Source organism: Erinaceus europaeus, chromosome 2 (genome assembly GCF_950295315.1).
Source record: "Erinaceus europaeus chromosome 2, mEriEur2.1, whole genome shotgun sequence".
In the NCBI taxonomy this organism is placed as follows: Eukaryota; Metazoa; Chordata; class Mammalia; order Eulipotyphla; family Erinaceidae; genus Erinaceus; species Erinaceus europaeus.
The window spans coordinates 200,343,315-200,369,324 of NC_080163.1; the positions used below are offsets into that span (position 1 = coordinate 200,343,315).

General features: G+C 41.9%; 1 protein-coding gene across 10 annotated transcripts in view; it reads right to left on the reverse strand.

Moving 5' to 3' along the window:
• SEC24B (SEC24 homolog B, COPII coat complex component) overlaps window positions 1–26,010 on the reverse strand; it is a 67,552-nt gene that overhangs the window by 39,964 nt on the left and 1,578 nt on the right. For 3 of the 10 annotated variants that reach the window (XM_060186273.1, XM_060186274.1, XM_060186272.1), the window contains exons 2-4: window positions 20,164–20,904; window positions 10,639–10,830; window positions 4,192–4,296 (exon numbers count right to left, since the gene is read on the reverse strand). In XM_060186273.1, coding sequence (XP_060042256.1) covers window positions 4,192–4,296; window positions 10,639–10,830; window positions 20,164–20,904 — 1,038 coding nt within the window. Of the gene's footprint in view, window positions 1–4,191; window positions 4,297–4,600; window positions 4,749–10,638; window positions 10,831–20,163; window positions 20,905–26,010 lie in introns of those variants that run through there. The other 7 variants (XM_060186276.1, XM_060186275.1, XM_060186279.1 and 4 more) reach the window with 5 other exon arrangements.

Genomic DNA, 26,010 nt, shown 5'->3' on the forward strand with positions numbered 1-26,010 from the left:
GTTTAATAAAACTGTGGCATGGAAAAAAAAAAAGTCTCAATGTTACTTTGAGAGTTTAGCTCTTGCATGAGCTCTATACAAAGACCATCTTCAATATTAAAAACAACCAGATGCAAGTATCGTGATTATGCTTTCCTTGTTACAAAAATGTAAACTGGAACTCACAAATTTAACTTTCCCTAAGGTTAGAAAGCTAGTAAGTGGCAAAATTAAAATATAAATTTAGAATAATCAACACAAAAACCTACACAGATACCAGCTTCCTCGATGCTATGACTGGCATACAGGCGTGGTGATGAATGAAGGTATTGGGCCAGAGAGACAGCTCAGCCTCTAAGAACACCAACCTGCATGTGTTAGGCCCGAGGCCACAGGTTCACTCCCAGGCACCGCCTTTAACAGAGCTGAGCAGGGCTCGGGCCTGTCTTTCTGTCTCCCTCTTCTGTTTCTCTGCCCTTACCTCACCCCTCACATAAGAAACAAATCTCTTAGGGAGAAGGAGCAGGTGGAGAAGGCAGTATGATTGGGGAAATAAGCTTGAACATGGACTTTCATGCCTGACGTCCTGGGTTCAACCCCCAGTACTATATGCACTAGAGTGGTGCTCTGGCAAGTCTCACTCCCTTCTCTGCCTCATGTGAAACTCTCTCACTAATAAACAAAAGAAATACATTTGGGGGAGGGGATGGAATGCAGAGTCCTGGTGGTGGGAATTGTGTGGAGTTGTATCCCTCTTATCCCATGGTTTTTATAAATAATTTTTTTAAAAAGAAATACATTTTTTTTAAAAAGATATCAGCACCTAGAATTCAGTAATTTTTAATTTGTAATACATGTAGTCAGGGAAAAAAAAAAATAAGGCAAGCTAACAGGAGAAAATTTCTAAAGGCTAATTTTTTTCAGTCTAAGGAAATAACATTTTCAACCAGTTGCAAACAAAACAATAATGGAGTTGATTTAGGACAAGAGTTAATGTTATACAAAATGGTATTATCCTGAGGGAGCTGCCACTGGCCAAGTCTAGCATAAACTGCCATCAAAATAACTAATGACAGTAACTCCTGATCATCTGTAGAAATAAAAGTTAAGAATCCATGAGTCAATGTGAGCCTAAAGAAACTAACAAGAGAGCAGGGAAAACTCTTTTTCAACCAGAGCACTGCTCTAGCTCCTGGTGGTGCCCGGAGTTAAACCTAGGACTTTGAATCCTCGGGCATAGAAGTCTTTTAGACTAACCACTGTGTTATCTCTCCTACCTGAAAAAGCTCTTTACAATAAAACTTTACTCAAACAGGAAGGAACGTTGAAATTAGGAATTTCATCGATGGATGCTGAAACTAACAGGTACAGTTTTTTTTTTTAATATTTTATTTATGTATTAATGAGAGGGATAGGAGGAGAGAGAGAAAGAACCAAACATCACTACAGCACATGTGCTGCCAGGGACTGAACTCAGGGCCTTATGCTTGAGAGTCCAACACTTTATCCACTGCGCCACCTCCAGGACCACAAAAAGGTACAGTTTTAATAAAGAACAAGATACCAGGGCCTACAGATGGCTCACCTGGAAGAGCATGTTCCCTACCATGCTTGAGACTCCAGGTTGGAGCCCCAGCACCACATGGGAGGACTAAGTCACTGGGGCAAGTACCATGGATTGTGGAACACTGCTATTGATATATCTCTCCCCATTTTCCTCTCGTCCTCTCTCAGCCTATATGAAATTAAAAGAAGAAAAAAACAAGGCATTTATGTAGCTCAAACTCTCCCAACAAGTTACTTGCTAATCTGGGGGGGAGGGGGAGTGTAACTCTCTAGTGGAGAAAGTAGGCAGACACCATCTGAATCAAGGAACAAAGTTTATCAACATATGCATAAAAAAACTAGGAAGAGTCAAAGTTAACATCATCAGTATAAGAATAAGTCAGTGCTACAGGTCTCCTAAAGGATGCACTGAAAGCATAACCTCATGTCAGTGGTAATTTGGCAAAGCTGTATGGTTTCATTCTAGTCATAAGGATACATCAGAAACCAAACTGAGGGCAGTCTAGAAAAATAACTGGCCTCCAGCCTTCAAACATATCAAGGCCCAGAAAGATAAAGAAAATCTAACTGTTCCAGCTTAAAGGACTGTAAATAGAAGTGGCGATAAAATTCAGCGGACAGCCTTGGTCTGGATCCTGGGTCCTGAAACCAGGTCTAAATGACCTGAGACAATCTGTTGAGGTTGTGTGGCATATAATACTGCAGAACTGTTAACACTTCTGGTCTTTGTTCATAACAAGGAAGATATTGTTGCTATAATTAGAAAATGCATACTCAAGTATTTAGAGAGAAAAATTCATGCTATTTCCACCTTATGTTCAAATGATACAGGTAAAGAAATGTTTAAATAAAAGAATTACATCAGCCTGGGAAGTAGTGAAGTGACAGACCTTTAGACCTGCAAGCATGAAGTCTGGAGTTCGATCCCTGGCCCTGCATATGCCAGAGTGTAGCTCTGGCCTCTCTTCTCTATGTCATGAAATAAATATATCTTTTTAAAAAGAGAGAGATAAGTATAAATCAAACAGGACAGAGATATAGTTCACCTGAGTATTAAGGGAGTTCTTTTATTCTTCCAACTTTTCTATAAGATTGAAATTAAAGATTAAAAACAATATAGAGGTTAAGTGTACATGTTACACTGCACAAGGACCCGAGTTCAAGCCCCCAGTCCCCACCTGCAAGGGAAAAGCTTCATGAGCAGTGGAGCAGGTCTGGAGGTGTCTCTCTCCCTCTCTACCTCGCCCTTCCCTCTTGATTTCTGGCTGTCTCTATCAAATAAGATAAAAAAAAAAAAAAAAGCCAATGTGTAAAGATGGTTTATATATTTATAGTAAGAAATTACTCCCTAGACAGAACTCTATTTTCAACTTTCCTCAAACTGGATTTTCCTCAAAATGGATATTTTTCAAATTCATAGAAGTAAAAACTTTTAGTTAAAAACATTTGTAGAGAGGCTGGTACACCTGGTTAAGAGCACACATTACAATGCACAACAACTCAGGTTCAATCCCCTGGTCCCTACCTGCAAGGGAGAAGCTTCATGAGTGGTGAAGCAGTACTACAGGCATCTCTAATTGCTCTCTCAATTTCTGTCTCTATCCAAAATACATGCTTTTAAAATATTTTTCTTCTGATAATAACTTTTTAAAAATATTTATTTATTGATCAAAAAGACAGGAGGACAGAGAAAGAACCAGACATCATTCTGGTACATGTGCTACTAGGAATCAAACTCAAGACCTCATGCTTGAGAGTCCAATGCTTTATCCACTGCGCCACCTCCCAGACCACCATATATAAGTTAATTAGATATAAAACAGTATTTGTAGAGGAAACCCTCTCACTCAACAGTAAAGGAAACAGAAGGAGAATCATGGTCACACACAACAGTTTGAAAGGTCATCACTTACTGGTTTGGTGTTTAACTATCACTGTTAGTGGAAAACCTGAACTGCTTAATGTTTAGAAGTGTTCTGCCCATTTAAGGCAGGAAACAGTACTAAACAGGCAGGAACATATAATCCTACACACTTCTTCAACTATTGAGGACAGTTGGACCTTTTCAATGTATGACAAGAAGGGTCCAATGACCTTCAAAGTAATAATATCCTGTTTTTTTTATCTCTATAATAAATACTACTATAAAATCTACACAGCTGTTTTAATTTGCAAAAAATAAAGCACTCAGAATGAGAGAGATAGTACAGGGGGCTAACACAACAAACTTTCATGCCTAAGGCTTGGAGGTGCCAGGCTCAATCCCTGGCACCATCATAAGCCAGAGCTAAGCAGTGTCCTGGTTAAAAAAGAAATGAAAGTTGGGGGGTGGGTATATATCTTACACACATCAGTCAGGATTAATTCTTTTACTAGTGATATGAAAGGAATTACATTTCTGAAAGAAAGCATTCTATCACAGTGGATGATACAGTATCACTTATGAAATGGTAAAACAAACAAGCAGAACACTTCAGTGACCAAATGACCCAGCCTTCTACAAACCCAAACCAAGTGAGTTCAGAGAGCAAAATCTGCTAAGACTCTCTCTCTCTCTTTTTTTTTTAAAGACTAAATAAGACTGTGGCCACAAAAGGTAAACTTGATAAGGAATAGATCAAAAACTGTTGTAAAGCTAAAGCAGACCTGCTTCCTCATCCTCCTCCTCCTCTTCCTCATCATCGGAAGTTGATGACAAGGGAGTTGGTGCAGAGCTAGCTCGATTATTAACATAGTCACCAAACTGCATGCCTGTAAAGTGGAAAGCACAAACACAAGTCAAACCAACAGGAGAGATGAGAAGTACAATTTTGACATTGCATTAAAAGTGAGAAAGAACTCTGACATTCCAAAGAACACCCCAGCATGCATATTAATATCAGCAAATTTACTATTGAAACTGGAACTGTTAGAAAAATCTCTAGAAAGCAATTTAGTAAAAGCAGTCTTCATATAAATTGTCTTAGGTGTGAAAAAGTACCATGTATCACACTGGCGACAACCAGGAAACTGCACTGGCATTCTCTGAACATTTTACTAGCTCCACGATGTTTACCTTCTTTGACCTGAGGGTCCTTGTGGTACACTTCCTCTGGGACCATGCATCCTTGGTGAGCAGTGATCATGTCTACGGAAGGGAATCTCTACAGCATACAACTTTTATGTGGTACCTGCCTTCTGTTAATGTCACCTAGATGATACTTAGTTCCCATAACGGAAAAGGAGTGACAGTTAAAGGAAAGAACTGTATTCAGCACAGTTCTCCGCTCACAGTAGATGCTCAAATGGGGGTTGGGGGGGGGGGCAGGGGACTATTAACTGTGAATTTTCTGAGCTGGGCAATCATCTCGGCTTCAGTCTTTGCTAACACTGCCCTGAAAAATGAGCTGACTGGTGCTTCTTTTTATAGATTTCACTACTCTGGTAAAATCTAGACCAAAAAAAAAAAAACAAACAAAAAAAAAACCTAGCACCCACAAAGGTTTTAACAGGGAAAACAAACTTAATTTAAAAACAAAGGCAGTTTCTAAATAAGGATAAACATCCTTATGTGGAAAACATTTCAGTGGAACTTTGGGAAAAAGAAAGACAGAAACCATAGGTTTTCATGAACACTTCACAACAGGGCAGCCTGGTATATAGGTCACATGCAGGGCTTTGACATTCTCTTCATTATGTTTTTCGCCTGGCTTTTGTATTAGCATGGATCAACACCACTCATGTCTCTACTTAGAAAAACGCTAGGTAAGGGTAAAAACTGAGCTCAGAAGAAAAGTCAAAGGAAGCTCTGACCTTCCCGCTGTGACCAAAGAAGCCATGAAAAAATTTGCTGGCCTTGCTGACAGTTTTGAAAGTAGAGATAAAACAGCAGCTGTCACAAATATACCCAAGTAAGTAAAAAATCAATGTTAAATAAGTTCAGGCAATACAAAATAAATGCAGTGAGTATTGCACTTTTTTAGAAGTGCACATGCTTGTATCTAATATAGAGAAAAATGAAGATTAGAGAGGCCAACTAGTAGAGGGAAGATCAGAAAGTCTACTTTCATGACCCAATGAGGCTAACACTGGAGCCAAAGCACAGGGTAAATATATGTTACAAAATAAAAAATTTTCTCCACTTTCACTCTACAGTTACTGAAATAAAAACAGATTTTAAAACTTATTATTGGAAAAATATCTGATAACTAAAGCAAATGGAATGCTATGCAGTGACTGATTAGAACAATTAGCGAAGGTGGGGGAGGGCTGAGAAAGGTGGGAGACCCAATGTCCTTGGCTGAAGGGTGATGTAGTGACACCCATCCTGGAGAGATGTGAAGCTGTATCACTGTGACAACACCATATAAACCAACATTTCTTCAAAGTATTTTTTAAAAAACTTATCGAGCAACCTCTAAATAATGCAGGAGAGTATATTATTGATTATAATATTCTGGGTTATACTGTGGTCATCAATGCACCTTATTAATAAGCTATCATCACACAACATAATCAAATTTGACTTTGCTTCAAAAAAAAATGAAAGGAAAGAAAAAAATAAAATGTGACCCTTTTTCAGAATTACCAGAGACAAAAATATCACAATGTGAGTTCTCTCCCAGGTGTAACCCGAATATGCTCAGAATATTGCCTTCCTTTGGCCATTCCAGTCAAACTCTGTTAAAAGCTTGGGAAGATTAACAGTGAATCCACAGAGGAATGGTAAAAGCTCTAAAGTACCAATCCATATTTAACTGACCTACTCTAAATTGAGTACTCTCCAAACCACAACAAATACAGAGGGAGTTTCATCCAGAAAGAGAAGGCCGGCATGTCTGCTGTAGGACACAAGAGTGGTGACGACAGCTTCCTGAATACCCTCTTGCAAAACCCTCTCCCGGCCACACCCTCGGCATGGGGCACACACGTTGCAAACATGACTTAGTAAACATGACATCTTCCAGGGCTCAGCCTGAGTCCCACTGTAGAAATCACGTATGAAGTTTGCAACCACAGCACCAGTAAGTAGGAGGTGATGCTATATCCTAGTTTATTCCGTCTCCATCACAGCTTCTCAAGTATAAATCTAAGACACTAAGAGAAACAAGATGCTAGTATTTGCAAAAGGATTTGGTGTAAACTGCATGTTATTAAAGTTCTTCAGGCAAAACTCTCCAGGAGACCATTTCCTTGGGGCTGCTGAACAAAGGGCATCTTCACTGTTCCCTAGATACAGCTACCCTGAAAAGAAATAGAGCTAATCTGACTGCAACAAATCCCTAGTGAAGGTTAGCTTTTTACACCCAAGAGTTTAGACTTTAGAGGTTTTTTTTCTGGTACACTGCATAAAACTCATAAGTAAAAATCCTATAAGATTTCTTTCAGTCAAAGTACTTTACAACCTATCTCATCAGCATGAAATATTTATATTTCACACCTCCTTATATTTCATATGAAAATATGTATTTTTCCAAATGACCTTTAACAAGAAAGAAAGAAAATCATCACTAGTATGTAAACTTATTAGGATTTAGAAATAGTTTTCATTTTTATTAAATATATGGGAACATGTTTATCATGAAATCTGATGTGAAAGCTTTAATCATGATGCCTGGTAAAATTAGTAATTTCTCATTTGCATATCTGATCATCATTTAAATATTTTAAAGTCAAATGATAGGGTCTGCTAGACACAAAACTATCTACCACAGAAACACAATGCTTTTCAACCTGATACTCATAAAAGTAACATACTAGACACACAGTACACTACTGTATTTCAGATATGGTAATGAGAACTTACTCATTCATTGTCTTTATTTTTATAGTCTATGATAAAAATATAAATTATATTAGGTCTTTGACATTTAAGTATGGCTGTTTTTTGTACTGATCTCAGAAAATACATGCTGCAATTTGCTCTGCACTGGAATTTAGGATTCCTTGAAGCTACAGAAATACATTTCCTTGGATTTCACTTTTAAACCCGCCTTTCCAACAAAGAATAAAACTCGCACCGCTGGCTTGTAAGTGAGGACTGCCTTTGCCAACTGGGGTCTATGGAGACACAATCCACAAAGCAGTGGCCTAACAGCTCAGTCTGGGGCGTCTGACTCAAGAGCAACACATACAAGGATCAGTTAGACACTGCCCTGACAATGGCATAATGAAGCCCGTACTACAGTGAAGTGTGGAGTCAGTATTTGAAAAAAGCACCAGATTTAAGGGCAGAAGATCTGTGCTGTACTGTCTTTGGGTAAGATGCTGACCTTCTCAAGCCTCAATTTTCACACTGAAGGAAGGTGAGATACGGTATATCTGATTCACCTAGTGACCAAGCGAGATCATAAAGGTTAAAAGTATTTAAAAATTGTAAACTGCTACATGCCAAGTGTTAACAATATTACCAATTATCCATAACCTGGAAGACAAAGCCCAACAAATAACAAAGGACCGGAGAGCTAGCTCACTGGGTCAGATGCATGCTTTGACATGTCAAGAGCCCAGACCGAGTCCTGACACCACAAGGGAGGTGCTATGGCACTGGAGGAAGTTCAGATATAGTGGTGTCTCTCTAACTGAATGAAACAGAAGCCTGGGTGCAGCAAAAAAAAGCACTGGCATCAAGTCCAGACTCATCATCACCATATCTGACATGTAACCAGGAGGTTAAAAAAAAAAAAAAAAAAGCCAAAAAAATAGTATCGCTTTAGTAGCCTGAGAGGTAGCACAGTGGAGAAAAGGGTGGACTCTCAAGCTGATCATCAAGGTGATGATTATTTACAGAGAGGGAAGGGACAGCAGAGACAGCACAGCACTGGCCTATCATATATGAAGTCTCCCTGCTACCTTCCAGTGCCAGGGCTCAAACCCAGGCCTGCACACACACCTGGTGAAATAAATGCTCTACTGGGATCCTTTAAACTTACTGAAAGATATATTTCCAATAAATGTACTTCCTATAAAAATACCACTATGTTATGATATTCTGAACTGTATTATACGAGTAATTTACTTAACCCAGATGTTAATGCATCAATATTTATGACCATAGACAATAAAACCACCTTAAAATTTCAATTAATAGTATAGGTAGAGAAGTATGCAGAGTATAATAAAATAGTTCCTAGTTTAACATATTGAGTAATTATAAACATGGAAGGACATGTCTTTAAGGAGAAAAAGTAAAAAAAAAAAAAAAAAAAAAGTTACCAAATGGTAATGAGTTATGTTTTAAGTGGCTCACTGGAGTTATGTTTTAAGTGGCTGGCAGTAGATGTCATTTCAGTGGATACAAAGAATAACACAATATCTTTTTGCTTTAAATATCCACATATGTAATAATGTACTATTTGATGCAAAATTTTAGATCAATCAAAAATGTTTACATAACTATGAAGTTTTTTTCAAAAGAAAAATTAAGGGGATGCAAATCAAAATTTAAAACCTCCTCTTTAAAAGGAGAAGGAAAAATAAAAAGGCTTAATCTTGAAATAAAAAACTAATCAAGGATGTCTTTAAAGCTGGGATTAAGAAGATTAATTCTTAGACATGTGACTATGTCAGCAGCCCCATCAGATCTACAACACACAACTACAGGAAACCCACTGCACATACATGAGCTGTACCACACTGATGCACGTCCTAACCAATACCAGCATTAGGTCCTGTGCCCTTTTCTATGCAAAGACCAAGAGGCCATTAAGAAGTCAATCTCAGGGGCCAGGTGGTGGCATATCTGGTTAAGCACATGAACCACAGTGCACAAGGACCTGGTTTGAAGCCCCAGGTCCCCACCTGCAGGAGGAAAGCTTCACAAGTGCTGAAACAGGGCTGAAGGTTTCTCTCTGTCTCTTTATCTTCCCCTCTCCCATCTCAATTTCTGTCTCTATCCAATAATAAATAAATAAATAAACAAACAAACAAATGGAAAATGGAAGAACAGAATAACCACAGTTAAAACCATTATGCTATCTACCCCTGCCCTACTCATCTTAAACTAAGTATTCCTACCAACCCTTCCCTCTGGAGGCAAATGTTCGTCAGTCTAGACACTATTCCTAATCCATGGGCCTATCTGGAATCAACAGGTTCCTTGACACTGCAGCTGTTGTCCCTATAAAACCAGGTAAACGTCTAGTCTGATCAATGACAGGATGGTCTCTGTTAACTACATAAATACGAGGAAGATAAAGTCTAAGTGTTTATGATGCTTTTCTAAGTTTCAAGACTTAAGAGAGAGTTCTTTATACTCAAGGCTGTCATTATACATAGTGAGCAAAATTCCCAAAATATTACTAGTGGCTACTCTGGAAATATAACTGATAGATTCCAAAAAACATTCAGTTAGCTCTCATCAAATGAAAAATGCAGTATATTAATCTAAAACATTGATAAGATCTGTAATTTTTTTCCTGACAGAAAATACTCAAGACTATAACCAAAAACAACAAAAAAAAGAGGAAACAGGATGCTTTAGTTAATACACAGACAACATTAAACAAGCAAATCAAAATACACTATTGTTTATATAATATAGGTTACAAGAACATTACAATGCCTCCCATTCAAAACTTTCATTACATAATATTAACAGTAAGCACAGGAATCATCAAATACAATTTGGAGATTAACTAAATAAGAAAGCCTTGGTTGCTTTATCCTAAAAGAAAATACAACATCCTTTAAAAACAGGAAATAAATATTCTATAGCAGGTTGATTAGTAAATTAACATATACTGACGCAAGGAAGTAAGTCATGAAATGTCTGTGAAGAATATGTAGACACAGAAAGAGTTAAGTTTAAATAATTAAATACAGAAAAATCCAAAATGGCATGTAAACTATGACTGCAATTATGTAAAATTCAGAATCATAAACAGACTAGAAGTTAATGCATAAAGGAGAAAATTGTTGTGTATGAATTGAGATTGTAAACTACTTTTTTCTCACTTTTATAAATTAGAGTTCCACAGCTGGACTTCTGAAATGAACTACTTTAATGTGTGTGTGTGTGTGTGTGTGTGTGTGTGTGTGTGTGTGTGTGTGTGTGCGCGCGCGCACGCGCGCGCACACACTATATAGACTCATAGTAGGAGTTTCCCCAAATACCTTTCTGCTGTAATAGCTCTGGTGGCTGTGGGACTGAGGCCACAGGCTCGGCTGGGTGGGTTGCAGCAGGAGGTGTTGTTCTTGTCGACGAGGTGCCTGAAAAAGCAGTAGACACCACAGGGCTGGACTTGGGAGGCTGGGCGTTTTGCACAACGGGACAGGATAGTGAATCTGCAACTGCAGACAAGAAACCTTTTCACTCACAACAAAAAAATAAAAACAAGGAAAAAAACCATGAAATAACAAAATGCACTTTCTTGTACTTCTACTAAAGATTCAGTAGCATCACACTTACCTAGTACATTTATACTTAGAAATTTGGTGGTCCAGAAAATTATTTTTAACCAGATGTGCACTACCATGCAGCCCCCTCAGAAAATTTAAAAAAATCAGAAAATTTACTCATGAATTCTATAAATTATATATATTATCTACATCTACATATAATTTATATAGATACTATAATACAAATAAACTCTGGGAACATACACATGTGTGATTCCAATACTCCTGGGCTGATATTTCGCTCTTTTATTTCAGTTGACAGAGACAGACGGAACCAGCTTTGGCTCTGTGGTCCTCCCACATGGTGTCGTGGCTTTGCACATAGTACGACACATATTCTACTGAGTGAACTATCTAATGGCCCATCATATTAATTACCTTTTAGAAAAATTTTCCCTATTTCATAAGCTTCCTTTCCCCTCTCTCCCTCCCTCCCTCCCTCCCTCCCTCCCTCCCTTCCTTCCCTTCTTTCTTTCACCAGAGCACTGCTTAGCTCTGGTTTATGGTGGTGCAGGGGACTGAATCTGGGACCTCAGAGCTTCAGGCATGAGAGTCTGTTTGCACAACCACTATGCTATCTACCCCCACCCTTATTTTCTTAAAGTGAATGTCAAATCATTTCTCTTTACTGATGATGACAATTTAGTATTAATTAGGGATAAGATGATGAACAGAGGTTACTTGCTTTATAGTAAAGTGGTTCATGTGTTCTCACAGATAGGAAATAAGAAGAAAAATAAAATTTACCAAGAACATGCACAAAATTTTTTTGGTCAGAACTTCTAGGTGATATAACTGCATTACTTTTTTAAAATATTTATTTATTCCCTTTTGTTGCCCTTGTTTTATTGTAGTTATTACTGTTGTTATTGACGTTGTCGTTACGAATAGAACAGAGAGAAATGGAGAGAGGAGGGGAAGACAGAAAGGGGGAGAGAAAGACACCTGCAGACCCGCTTTACCACCTGTGAAGCAACTCCCCTGCAGATAGGAAGCCGGGGATTGAACTGGGATCCTTACACTGGTCCTTGAGATTTACGCCACTTGCACTTAACTTGCTACCGCCCGACTCCTGAGGTGCTGGTTTTTAAAGTACCTGATGCTTAGCAAAAGGCAATGCTTGGTAGTAAGCGTTGACTTTGCCTAGTTCCTTTGGAAGCTCAGCATGTCGGCTGTTGGGATGGCAGAGCTTGTGGAGCTGAGATCACATTCCCAGTGGTAGTACTTATGGTACTCGAGAGTGAGTGAACTGGCCGCTCACTACCCAGCTCTCCCTACTTTTCTTCTGTCCCCCTCTCCCCCACCATCCATTTTGCATTATCACTATGCTGCCTGTGGCATCCCCTCTCCCTAACCCCAGCTAGCTGGACCCAAGGAAGGTGAAGTGTATTGATGGATCTAGGTTTCAGTCTGATCAAGTCTCAGTGGGGTGACGTATACTGAAATGGTGTGTAAAAGCTCGTGTGTAAGAGGAACTGAAGAGGAGCAGGATGAAACTGGACGGGGAGGGGAGTCAGTGCTGCCTTGCTTGGCCAGTGGTGAGCTTCACTCCCTGGGCTTCCCTAGAAGGTTGGGAACCCGCCCTGCCTGGTTTCCTCACTATCACCAGCCACTTGAGTCTATGAACTAGTGACCTTCCATGCCTCTCCGTTTGTAAATGGTGGCTTTGTGATGCTTTGTGAGAGGAATGCCCAGAACTAGAAGGTTCTCAGTCGATGCAGATTTTTCTCTTGGCCCCTCCACTGTTAGCACTTGCGCTCACAGCCTCCAGAGAGCCTATGAGGAGAGGCGGGAGGGCTGTGTGCCCCCACCAGAGGTGCCCATGTGGAGGCTGTGTGCCGGTTGAGACCAGGAGTTACCTTTGCAGCTCTTAGCCTTCTGTTACAAAGAATAATCCAGAGTCTCCATATGTGATTGAGGCTCCCCAAATTTAAAAATCACTAGAAGTTTTGATTGCAGGTTTCTTCTACAAGGGGATGTGTGTGTGTGTGTGTGTGTGTGTGTGTGTGTGTGTGTAGAAATCTTATGTTCTTAAAAATCTATATTTTAGCATTAGTACTGCTACTTTGCTAGCGGGGGTACAATACTCATAACATACACTGATCAGTTTGGCATGTACTGCCCACTGAGTGGGTGCCAGCCGTGGCCGTGGCAAGATTCCAGATTTGTGTGTGTCGTGTGCCAGGCCTCACCCTTTAGCCCTGGCCTGTGATGTCCGGGGCCTGGGGAGACAGGGTCCATGAGAGGAGTTGTAGCAGGGAAGCAGGGTCACACTTTATCTGTTTGCCAGCTGGTCAGAGAGGTTTTTAATATTTTAACAAGCATGATTATTAAAATGTGGCTGGCTGAGTATCGACCTACTTTTGGGTAGGGCAGTGATGAATTAATTAATTACCTTCTTAGGCCTGAGTCTTCCTCTCCAGGGAAGTTTGGATGTATCTCAGGGGACAGAGGGACTTCTGTTTTGCTGACCTTGCTGTGCTTCTCTCTGCACTAGGTGGCACTGAGGAGTGGACTCGGGGCCTTGTGTGTGCTTAGTATTGCTGGGAGCCTTTCTAGCCCAGTGTTTCATTCTTTACTACCAATTTTTTTTTTTTTTTTTGAGAGCCAGAAAGAAGAGATACTGTTCGACCATTCATGGCGCTCCCGAGTTCTGGAACTCTCAGGCACAGGGTCTCACACATAGCGATATGTGTGCTTAGCTGAGGGAGAAGAGAGATAAGAGGCCACAAGCAAAGGAATGCAGGTGGCCAGCAGAAGCTGAAAAAGGGCAAGGGCGTGTATTCACTCATGACCTCAGAAGGAACAAACTCTGTCCAGGACACTTTGAGCTCATGCCTACTAAAGGGATTTGGAACCGCTAGGGAATAGATTTGTCATAGTCACAGTAAAGAAACCAGCTCTCCCGGGAAAGATTTTCATGAGTGCAATAGCTTAGATGCATAAAATGGAGATTTCCCTTGCTCTTTTGTTTTGAGTGTTTTTTTTTTTTCCTTTTGTAACAAAGATTTATTTTTGATTTGTTGAGAAAGTGGCACTCAGACACTAGTGCACCACGCCAGTGCATGCCAGGGTGGGGCTGGAAGCCTTAGGCAGGTTCTGCGCCCTAGCAGTTGAGCTATTTCTTGCTGCCCCTACTCTTCTTCAAGTGACCTAGTTGACACTTTGTGATGAAGTACTAGATGTAGAAATAATTTGGTGGTTAATTTCTAGAGGCAGCATCAGGGATTGAACACTGAGCCTTCTGAACACATAACACTGAGTGATCTCCCAGACCTTTTTTCTTTTTTCATTTTTTATTGAGACGGAGGAGAGAGAGAGGGAGAGACAGAGCAGACGTGCCACAGTACCAATTTACTATCCATGAAGCTCTCCTGGTGCCATCCATCCATGGTGCTTCCCTGTCGTACTGGGGCTTGAACCCAGGGCCTTGAGTTCGGTAAAGTACTGTCTAATGGGTGGGCTATCCTGGCCTTGATTTTATTAGAATCTAGCAGTGATTTCCATGAACTAGCTGCTGTGCTAGCCCTTAGGGATACGAAGGAGGTCAAAGAAGGTGAAATATATTGATCTAGGTTAGTTATAGTCAATCTGTCTGATCAGGTCTCAGTGGGGTCTGAGGCAGGATTTTTAAACACCAGGTATCCTCACCCCTCCTTCCAGCCATTCGTTTTCCCTTTCTCTCTCCCTCCCTCCCTCCACAGCACCATTCAGCTCTGGCTTATAGTGGTGCCAGGGATTGAACCTGGAACCTTTAGTGCTTCAGGCATGAAAGGCTTTTTTGCATAACCATTATACTGTCTTCCAGCCCTAGATCTCACTTGCAGTGAGATAAGAATGTGAATGCACACTCTTAGTGGTCAGGATACAATAGCAGCAGCTTAGAGTAGCTTTTCACCTGTAGGGTTGGAGCACGCTTTCTGGAGAAGCGGTGGAGGGGACCACTGGCGGGTGAGTTGGTCAGTGAAGGCAGGAGGGAGCTTTGGAGGGTCTGAAGTGAGCAAGTGTAGCTTAAGGACGATCTTGGGTGGAGAGTATGTGAACAGTGAGTCCCAGCTTCTCCAGGCTTTGGGCTAGTTCAGTGCTAAGATTTTTAGTGGCATTTTTTAATTAAACTTTGAGAACATATTAAAAAGCAAAGTGTCACCTGTTGACCCGGACCCTTTCAGAAGCCTTTATGAGGCAGCTGAACTGTGTTCTGCCCCAGCCACCATCTCCCATGGGCGCTTGAAGCAAAGCTCCAGCACAGACTCAGCTTTAAATGGCAGGTCATGTCTTCTGCCAGGAGATAGAATGAAGATAGACATTGTTTAGGGGCATTGTTTAGGAGTGTGGGAACACACCTGCTCCAGGTCAGGAGAGGAGTGTGACCAAGCAGTGCTAGGCCAGCAAGGACTTGCTGTATCAAACAGGTCGCCACAAACTGGTGGCTCTAGACAACAGATTCCTCTGCTGCTGAGAAATGTGTCCAGCTGAAACCCAGGACTGGACAGGACCATGCTGCCCTAGAGACTCTTGGGGAAGATGCCAGCCCTGCTTTCCCAAGCTGCCAGAGGTGCCCACAGTCCTTGGCTTCCCCCACTCTTCCCTTCAGCCAGCCATCATGCATCTCTGAGTCTTCTGCACACATCTCCCTGACTGTGCCACCTAAAAAGACCTCTATGGTTTTGCTGATCTCGCTTGGACAGCATGGCTACACCTCAGGGTTAAGGCCACCTCACTGAAACGGTGATGCCACCTGCAGCCTTGAGTCCCCTTTGCCATGGAGTCTGACATTCTCTCAGGGCTTAGGGATAAGGCCATGGGCATATCAAGTGAGGAGGGATTTCTCTGTCTACCTTTGTCTTTTTCTTTTTCTTTGTTTTTTAGATTTAGAGGTAGGGAGATACCATCATGACTATGTGAAAGACTTCCATTCCTAAATTTTGCAGGCCCCAGGCCAATCCCTAGCACCACTGTAAGTCAAAGCTGAACAGTGCTCTAGTTTGAAAAAAAAAAAAAAAAAAAAAAAAAAATCTGGGCCATGCTCTTCTGTTGAGGGCAAAGTCCAGAAACAGTTTTTTTTTTCTTTTCTTCAAGAGTTGTTTATTAGTGAGATAAGGGAAGACAGAAAGAGACAGAAATTGAGATAGATAGATAGATAGATAGATAAATATAGATAGAGGCACCAAAGCATTACTCTGGCATATTTGCTGCCAGGAATCAAATGAACTTGGTACTTCATGCTTGCAGGTCTGGTGTTCTGCCAGCTGGGCCTTCTCCTGGGCCTCCCCTGCCATTGCCATATAAGAATGTGGACTGAATGTTAAGAATGTTAACCTCATATGTCAGAGGGATGCTCTGATTCATATTCTTTCTCTCTCACAAATAAATACTTAAAAAAAATAATGTGATTATTTTCTTGATGGCAAAGAGAAATCATTAAGCAAGGAAGTAACAATCAAATTCTTTCTCTAAAAAATTAAATCATACAATGGTAGCATTCCTTGGTGCCTCTGACCTGCACGGATTATTAGTGTGGAATTTCTCTTTTTCTTTTCTCTATCCTTCGTTCCTCTTGCAGGTACTGCCTCTTTCTTACATTTTCTTTTGCCACCATCATTATTGTGAGGGCTCCACACCTGCATGATTCCTCCACAACTAGAGGCCCCCCACCTTTTGTTCCTTTTCCTTATATAAATAAAGGGTGAAGGGCTGAGAAGGAAGAGAGAGAGATGTCACAGCACCACTCATGCTTTAAATGGCAGGGGAGATTTACTCATGGTAAATCTTCCTTCATACAAATGCTCCATTGTGGTTGCCAAGAACTTGAATCTGGGTCCTCAAACATGGTTAAGTGTACACTCTTCTGGGTGAGCCATTTCCTGCCCCTTTCCTATTACGATTTATTCAGTCATGTTTATTACTATAGACTCATGAATATTCATTTCATCATTTAGGTTCTAACTTAGTCCTAGCATTGTTTTTTTTTGTTGTTGTTACTTTGTTCAAGCTTTGGCTCCTGGGAGCTCCTTTGCATTGGCTGCTATTTCTTTGCTCTCGTCCTTTTTTCAGCACTTCATTCCTTTCTAAATATTCATTCAGAAGAATAATGAAGATTGCCTGTGCTGTCAGAAGGATCTATATATTAAACGTTTTGGAAAAGCAAGCTGCAGAGCTGCAATATGATTCTTACTTGGTGCTTAAAAAGAAAAATAGATCCAGATAGATACACATGTACTTACAGACATCTGCACATGTGTGTGGACATATATATCTGCTCAGGAAAACATTAAGAGTAACTACATCTGAGAGTAAGGATAGTAGCTACTAGGAGAGAAGGGAAATGACTTGGACTCTTCACTCTATATTCTGCATTGTTTGACATTCTTTTTTAACAATGGGTATATTGTTACTTTTTTAGTTTTTCTTTTTTTTTATTTTATTATCTGGGCTTCTTTCCAAATAAGTTTTTCTTTTTATATTTATTTATTTTTCTCTTTGTGTTGCCCTTGTTTTTATTGTTGTTGTTATTATTATTGTTGTTGTTGATATTGTCATTGTTGGATAGGACGGAGAGAAATGGAGAGAGGAGGGGAAGACAGAGAGGGAGAGAAAGACAGACACCTGCAGATCTACTATACTTGCTTTATAGTAAAGTGGTTCATGTGTTCTCACAGATAGGAAATAAGAAGAAAAATAAAATTTACCAAGAACATACACAAAATTTTTTTGGTCAGAACTTCTAGGTGATATAACTGTATTACTTTTTTAAAATATTTATTTATTCCTTTTTGCCCTTGTTTTATTGTAGTTATTACTGTTGTTGTTATTGACGTTGTTGTTACGAATAGAACAGAGAGAAATGGAGAGAGGAGGGGAAGACAGAGAGGGGGAGAGAAAGACAGACACCTGCAGACCTGCTTCACCACCTGTGAAGCGACTCCCCTGCAGATGGGGAACTGGGGGCTCAAACTCACAGATATTTCTAGTATCAGCCCAGATCACATTTTGTGTTGTAGACTGGCACTTCTCACTGGCTATCTCTAAGCAGACACTGTTGTTCCCATGTCATTAAGTACAGGCATGATGCTAACAGCCTGGACTTCTCAAACTAACCAGCAGAGGGCCTCTGTGCCACCTCAAACTGTGAGGCCGGGAGGAGAATCTTCAATCAACTAAGAAATAAATGAAAAAACCTATAGCAGCCGCCTGGTATCCATTACCAGATGAGGTAAATGTGAGCACATATGATGCAGATGATACAGATAGAGGCAGACAAAGAAAAGATGCCGTTCTGTACCCACAGAGAATATTATTCTGCCACAAAAACAGAAAATCCTGTCATATGTGACAAATAGATGAATTTTGAGGATATGATGTTAAATAAGAAATGACACAGAAAGATTCACTTGGTAGAGAGCACATCACCATGTACAAGGACCAGGGTTCAAGCCCCTGGTCACTACCTATACGAGGGAAGAGGGAAGAGGGAAGCTTCATGAGTGGGGTGACCATGCTGCGTCTCTGTCCTCCCTGTTTCTCACCCTCCATGGGGGGGGGGGGGGGGTTTGCTACCGTGAATGCTGTAGAAGTTTAGGCCCTGAGCCCCAACGAAAACCCTGACTGCAAAAAAAAAAAAAAAAGCAAAAACAAACAAAAACAGGTTAAAGGAATGCAATTTTCAACAGAATATGAAATCTTCAAAACCAGTCCTATTTATGTTAAGTTTCATTTGTCATTTTTTAACAATCTAAATATTCACTAGTAACAATGCTATCAAAAGAATAAATTATCCATGCTAAATAAATTATTCTGTTTTCATTCTCTTAGGCTTTGTCCTCTTCAACCTGCAGTCTAATTGTCTTAGAATGTTTCATAGTGAAGTGGAAGATGAATATTTAATTTTATGCCAGTCACACTCATGAAAAATACGAAGAAAGACAAAGGGGGTGCCAACAGTACTTCAAAAAAGTCAAGGTCATAACCAGGAAGAGTAGCTCATTTGGTTGAGGTCAGGACATACACACTTAAGGCTCCTGGTTCGATCCCTGACATTATATGTACTAGAGCTGTGATCTGGCTTGTCTCTCTCATCCTTGTGTGAAGCTCTCTGCCTCTTATGAAATAAATAAAATCAATATTTTCTTTATAGTCAGAAACAGAAGATACAATGGTGGATAGCTACGCAGACTTTGAAGCTCAAGTTCACAAGCTGAATTAAAATAAGTACACCCTGTGGAAACCCCACACTAGAAAGATATTTGGGAGTGTGACCTTTTACGGGTAGGGTACAGTCAGTCACCAGCCACTAGTATGAGAAAGGGGAGAAAACAGCACAGCACTGCAGCCTGTTGTCTTTCCTACATGACTCTGATTCCAGCTGGAATAGTCATCATTCCAAAGTTGCGTCAGCATGGAAAAAAGAAAGTTGCAGCTAACAATGCCTATCACCAAATCTTCTGTTTGCCCTCACAGCCACAAAAATTACTGCAGAAGCATAAAACATCACCAGCCAATGCTGACTTAAAGAGTCCAATCAGAGCTGGGACCCAGGTGAGACATCGGGGAGCTAACTATGAGCAGGGGAAGAGGAAGGCTTGGAGACTACAGCATTCCACAATCAGGAAAGCAAGTAAGGGGCTCACCAGGCTTCAGACCGTAGCACCCCAAGGAGAACACCCTCGGTAGCACCCCAAGGAGAACACCCTCGGTGGCAGAATCATGCTGTGGTGTGTCTGCCTGCTCCTCCCTGGTCAAGAATGAGGCAGGGGTGTGTGTAAAGGGGGCTGCTTATAGGTGGTATCATACCACCCAAAGGCCCGGTATCAAAAGATAAAAGAAAACATAAACTGCTGTGATGAGTCAACTTCTACTTTTTATATTAGGTAATACCATCTTTAAGTTTCAGGTAAACAAACAAAAAAAGCACTAATTTTCAGTCATGTTCTGGTGATCTTTGCTTTCTCTCTTTTTTTCTTTTTTGCCATCAGGGTTATTGAAGGGGTTCAGTGTCTGCAGGGCTCCTTAATTCCCTGTGGTCATTTTTTCTTTTCTTTTCCTTTCTTTCTTTTTTGCCCAAAGAGAGCTAGGGGGACAGAGAGAAGGTGAGGGAAGTCAGAGAGTGGGAGAAGGAAGAGAAAAGGAGAGACACCTTCTGCACTGCTCCACTACTCGTGAAGCTTCCCTTCCTGGAGGTGGGAACTGGAGGCATGAACCCAAGTCCTCACACTGGGCGAGTGAGCTTTTCAGTCCACCTACCGGTACTTGGTGGGTTGTTGTTGGTTGTAACCAGGGAGCCAGTGTGGTTTCGCGAAAGATTGTCCTGGGCTGGAGGAAGGCCTGCAGCTGACCACGATAGTGTGTTGAATCCTGAAACACTCTGCTGCTGGTGGTACTGCTGGGGTGGAGCAGGTGGCGCCGGTGGGAGTGGTGACAGGTGGCTGGTGGCTGGCTTGGGACCAGACAACGAGGGCTCTCTGAGTGGCCTGCCCGCCGGGGCGTTCTGTGAGGTAAACATGTGCTGCCCATATGGGTCACCAGCAGGCAGAGAGGGGTAGGAGACGCTGGCACACGCAGCATTAGAAACGGCGGGCATCACATAGTGACCACAGGTGGAGGGGAATCCCTGAGAAGCGACGGGAGAGCTGGCAGAGTACATGGCGGGACTGTTGTAGTGATTCACAAATGCGGGGTAGGGCTGGGAGGCACTGGTGTGCAGATGGGGAGCTGGCGGCACCGCACCGTGGAGAGACCCTGGGGTGGGCCCCATGGCGGGAGGGACAGGAGCAGCTCTGCCAAACACCTGCGGTGCTCCTGGGTGGTTTGCGGTAGGGGGCGTCCCCACGCTGGAGCTTGGTACTGCGTAGAGCCCGGGGTAGTAACTGCCACACTGGCCACCCAGTGGCAGTGAGGTCATTTTCCCAGCTCCTGAGGGAGCAAGATAGCTCTGAGAAGGCAGCCCATAACCTGGCAGAACTGGCACTGGATTCTGTGCAGGGCCTGAAAAGGAAAAGCAAATGGTTAAGGCTTGGTCAGGACACAGCTCCTTTCCCAGCACTGCTCCCTAAGGAATTTACTCCTCTATAATCCAAACCTGACACAGAAGATGCATGCTGTTACAGACCCACTGTGATGGCTGGGCTCCAAGCGGGTCCCCTGTACCCCCACATCCTGGCAGTCATGCCTGTGGGGGGGATTCACACCACCCCACAAGGTGCTGGAATAGATGTGTGTCACTGATTGACCACTTCCAAGATTAGCCTAGTTCTAGCCACTGGGGCTCTCTCCCTCTCTTGTAAATTTAGTTTCCTTTAAGAGTTAGAGAGAGAGATAACAGGGCACAACTCAGGCATAAGCAGGCCTCATGAAACAGCTTCACTGCTCTACCTGTTGAGCCATCTCCCTCACTGCTCTTTCCTGAATCCCTGAGCCCGAAGAGTAAAGCTGCCAGTTTGTGAAGAGACACACAGAAAACCCATGTGGTGAGAAACTGAGCTCTCTGGCCAACAGTCAAAGAAAAACCGGGCTGTGCTAACAACCCTACGAGCGAGAGAGGACCCTTCATAGCCAGCGGAGTGAAGGTAACCAGAGGTCCAGTAGACAACCTGACTACATCTCATGAGGATGCAGCCAGACCACCCAGCCAGGCTGCTCCCAAGCTCAAGTTCCTCACAGACTGTCACAACAAACAACTACTGCACTGCTAAGCTGGGATATTTTGTGACACAGCAATAGATAACCAATGTCCTTGGCAAATACATGGAAGAAGTTCAAAACTTATTAGCTTAAAAAAAAAGAAGAAAAAAAGGAAGTCAGGCAGTAGTGCAGCAGGTTAAGTACATGTGGAGCAAAGTGCAAGGACCAGCGGAAGGATCCCGGTTCGAGCCCCCGGCTCCCCACCTGCAGGGGAGTCACTTCACAGGCAGTGAAGCAGATCTGCAGGTGTCTGTCTTTCTCTCCCTCTCTGTCTTCCCCTCCTCTCTCCATTTCTCTCAGTCTTATCCACAACGACGACATCAATAACAACAATAATAACTACAGCAATAAAACAACAAGAACAACAAAAGGGAATAAATAAATTAAAAAAAAAAAAAAAACAGCACCTCATTTAACGTAATCCTTCCCATAACCCTACAAGGAACGTTTGGCTACTCCGAGGCTCCGCAATGCTAAGTCATTTTCTCCACAAAACCCTGGAGTGTATCAAAGTCTACCATCTCTTCAATGGCCACATTTCTGACAACTCAGAGCAGGCCCGGCCTCCTGAAAAAAAGTGGCTTCCCAGGGCAGAATAGGCATAACCCCCCAGCGCTAAGTGGGAGGCTGCACTCTCTTTCAGTGCCTTTACAGTCTCCGGGACTCCAGGGCTTAAGAATGCATTTCAAGGACAAAGTCAGCTGAAATGCTAGGATCTGTGGCAACTGATATGGCTTACAGAAATCGGCACAGATATAGTCTCCAAAACCAGACAGGAGAAAGCAGATTGGGGATGAAAATACACTGTAAACATCTAAAACAGTAGATACAGAAGAAAAAAAAAAGTAAGCCCAGATGAAAGATGGCAGCTTGCATAAGGAACAGATAGCTCTTAAAGACAAGCTGCCAGCTGCGAAGCAATGTATGTGTCCAGGTAGTTACATTACACCACCAACAGCATCGTGGAGGGCCTGGTGTTCCCAATGAGCTATGAAGGCAGACAAGAAACCTGAAACACAGACTCCACTCTGATGAAAAGGAATTCACTGCACACACACCAGGGAGATTTATATCCTTTTAAATTTTGCATGTGCTCCCAACGCTGAAGGGTTTCCTTTAACTAACCAGATAGATAGTATTGCTGGCTGAATGGTATCATCTACATCTCCCATAATAAATTCTAGCCATTACGATCTCATTTTCCATGTATGACAAAATGACAAAACTGCCAGAAATTTCATTCTTGGGAAAAGCATATGGAAGGAAAGAACACATACTCACTTGGAAATGAACACTAATTGCTTCCTAAAAGTAGAATGAAAAGGCAGAGTAGTTTATTGCTAAGTCTGGGTTTTCGCCTCCATTTATTTATTTAAGTAAAGACCTCTTTCAATCCAAGTTAACTAAGAACAATTTGAGTCACACCATCATTACCAGCATATCAATTAGTTCACTCTACCTTCTGAGGACTCAGCTTTGGAAGGACACTCAAGAGGCAGAGTCAAAGAGGGAAAACATTCCACTAACGCTTCATATGGAAACACAAATAATTCTAAGAGCCTACATGCTGCTCAGTGAAGAACCAAAGCAGAAATTTAGCTTCAAGGATAAGCCAAATGGAAATCCCTCACAGACTCAATGTCAAACTCTCTGCTCAAATAAGTGAGGTAAAGCATGTTAACAGCAAACCTAAAAAACAAGTAAAAATGGTAATGAGGCCACAGGTTTCTCCTTCTCCATTCCTATCCCTCCATGAAATTTTCTAAAAAAAGGAGTTTCTCAGAGTCTGTTAATGGGACAAGACCTGGACCTGGAACTAGGAAGGCTAGAATAGGGCTCCATATAACAAAAGTTTAAAGAAAGCCTGTATGTATGTTCCAGCCTTGAATATGCAGCAGTGACCAGGCAGACACAACTGCTGCTTTCACCACCCAGACCCAGGCATCAGTGAAGTAAAGACCTTCACTTTCCTGGACCCTGACTGCACCTGTGAATCAGGTATGCTTCAGACTGTCTTCCAAAAAACACTTGGGACACTCTACTCATCTTAATCACAGTAGCTCTGCTTTCGTTTGACTTCTTCACCAGGGCTCTTCAAACAGTTTCTCTGGGGGCGGGGGGTGACCTCTGGGTACCAATTCAGTTTTAGAATTCTTTCTTGCTGACAAATCTTATATTCACACTTTTGTTGTTTTATGTTTTTTTTTTTTTAATTTATTGGATAGAGACAGAGAGAAATCAAGAGAGAGAAAGGAAGATAGGGGAGAAAGAGAAACACCTACAACAATGCTTCACAGGTTGTCGTTTCCCCCTTTGCAGGCTGGTTGGATGGACCAGGGGTTTGAACCCAGGTCCTTGCACACTGCAACGTGTGCACTCAACCAGATGTGCCACCTTCCAGTCAGTTCCCTACAACCACACTTCTGGCCTACTTCTTGTTCCACCACATCTGGTACTCCAGACATATAAGAAGGGAAACTGTTTCATGTAGGGCCAAGTTAAACCACAAGGGACCAAGGAGATAGCTCTGCCAGTTAGGGAACCAACTTGTAGGACTGAGGCCCAAGTCTGCAGGTTCAATCCCTGTAACTACCTAATGCCAGACCCGAGCAATGTTCTTTCTGGTCCTTTCTCTCTAACAAACTATTCTTTCAAAAGAAGGAATAAGTCACAAACCCAACCCAAGAGATTGCTTAATTTTTATCTCTAGAAGCCAACACCTCAAAGCCAAAACTTTCTCTAAGATTAGCCAACTACTCACACAAACACACACACACACCAAACGACAGAACAACAACAAAAACCCTAGTCCTTTATTTTCATTTGCAAAGTCCTTAGTATGACACTGAAGGCTTTCTGGAGCCAAGCCCCTTGTAAGTATTTAATTCATTCTTAAGACTTCGGTTTACCCCTACCACTGACTAGTCTTTCCACCTTTCTACTTAATTTCTGAACAGGCAGGCACTGGCACACTACCAGACCTCAGTTCTCTTCCTGGAGACAGCCTTTCTCCCCACCCCAACAGCAAAATCCCTCAAGGCCAGGGGCAACTCTCAAGGCCATCAAAATATAGGTTAACTCAGGGAAAAGATAAGATTCAGTCTGGTCTACTATAATCTTGAGTGCCCCACAACAGAAAGAGATTATGAACTGATTTAATAAACAACAAGGTGGGGAGTTGGGTGGTAGCACAGCGGGTTAAGCGCACATGGCACAAAGTGCAAGGACCGGCGTAAGGATCTGGGTTTGTGCCCCCAGTTCCCCACCTGCAGGGGAGTCGCTTCACAAGTGGTGAAGCAGGTCTGCAGGTGTCTGTCTTTCTCTTTCCCTCTCTGTCTTGCCCTCCTCTCTCCATTTCTCTCTGTCCTATCCAACAACGAGGACATCAATAATGATAACTACAACAATAAAACAAGAAGGGCAACAAAAGGGAATAAATAAATAAACATTTAAAAGAAAAAAATAAACAGCAAGGTAACCCAGGGAATGGTGTAGTGAACAAAGCCCTGGACTCAAGTCACAGGTCCGGAGTTCAATCCCCAGCATCACATATGCCAGAGAGATTTGCTGGTTCTCTTCTACCATAAATAGAAAATTCTTTCAAAGCAGCAGAAATCAAGCTTCATTAGTAGTAAACTTCTAAATGTATTGACTTGTTCTTATAAGATTTAACATTGTGATTACAATCTGAATCCTGGCATTCAGTGAGCAGTCATAAAATCTATGAGGCTGGAACAAACATCTGCCACTCTGAATTGTTCTCTAAGACAATGCATACTCAGAAAGGCAAAAACATAGTTTTTGGAGCACCGTTAAACATGGGTTAGAAATTTTCTAAAAATACTTGGCACATCTGTTCTAATTATGTCTTCAAATACAAACAATATGTAACAACCAAAACTTAGGTTTACAAGAACAAACCCTTCTCACAAATAGTATCCTTCTGTGTGTCTAGGACAGGAACACACATGTTGCCATGCTGACCCCACTGAAGACCCACTGTAGTAAACAATGGCTATTAAGGCCATGCCATCACTCTAACAGTGGGGGAACATTCAGCTCTGGCTCTCAGGACAAATGGTAACTAACACTGGTGTTGGGTGAACCAGCTTATAATGCCCTGTCAACTTTAACAAACTGGATGAATTAGGTCAGTTGGCCAATCACCTCAAGAGTCCACCAAGGCCTGAAGACAGTAGCTTTATTGTTGCCTTACATCCACTGGACAGACACTGGCTTTCAAGTGTTCAGCTGACCACTTCCAGGTTTCTCCTGTGAAACACCCTGTGTGTAAACAGAGTCACTGCAGATCTCCTCCACACCAGGGAAAGGACAGGCTGGGGAGGATCGATCCCCACCTCCCCCCACCTCCCCAAGGTCTGTAGATCAAGAGCCTGAGCACCAGACAGC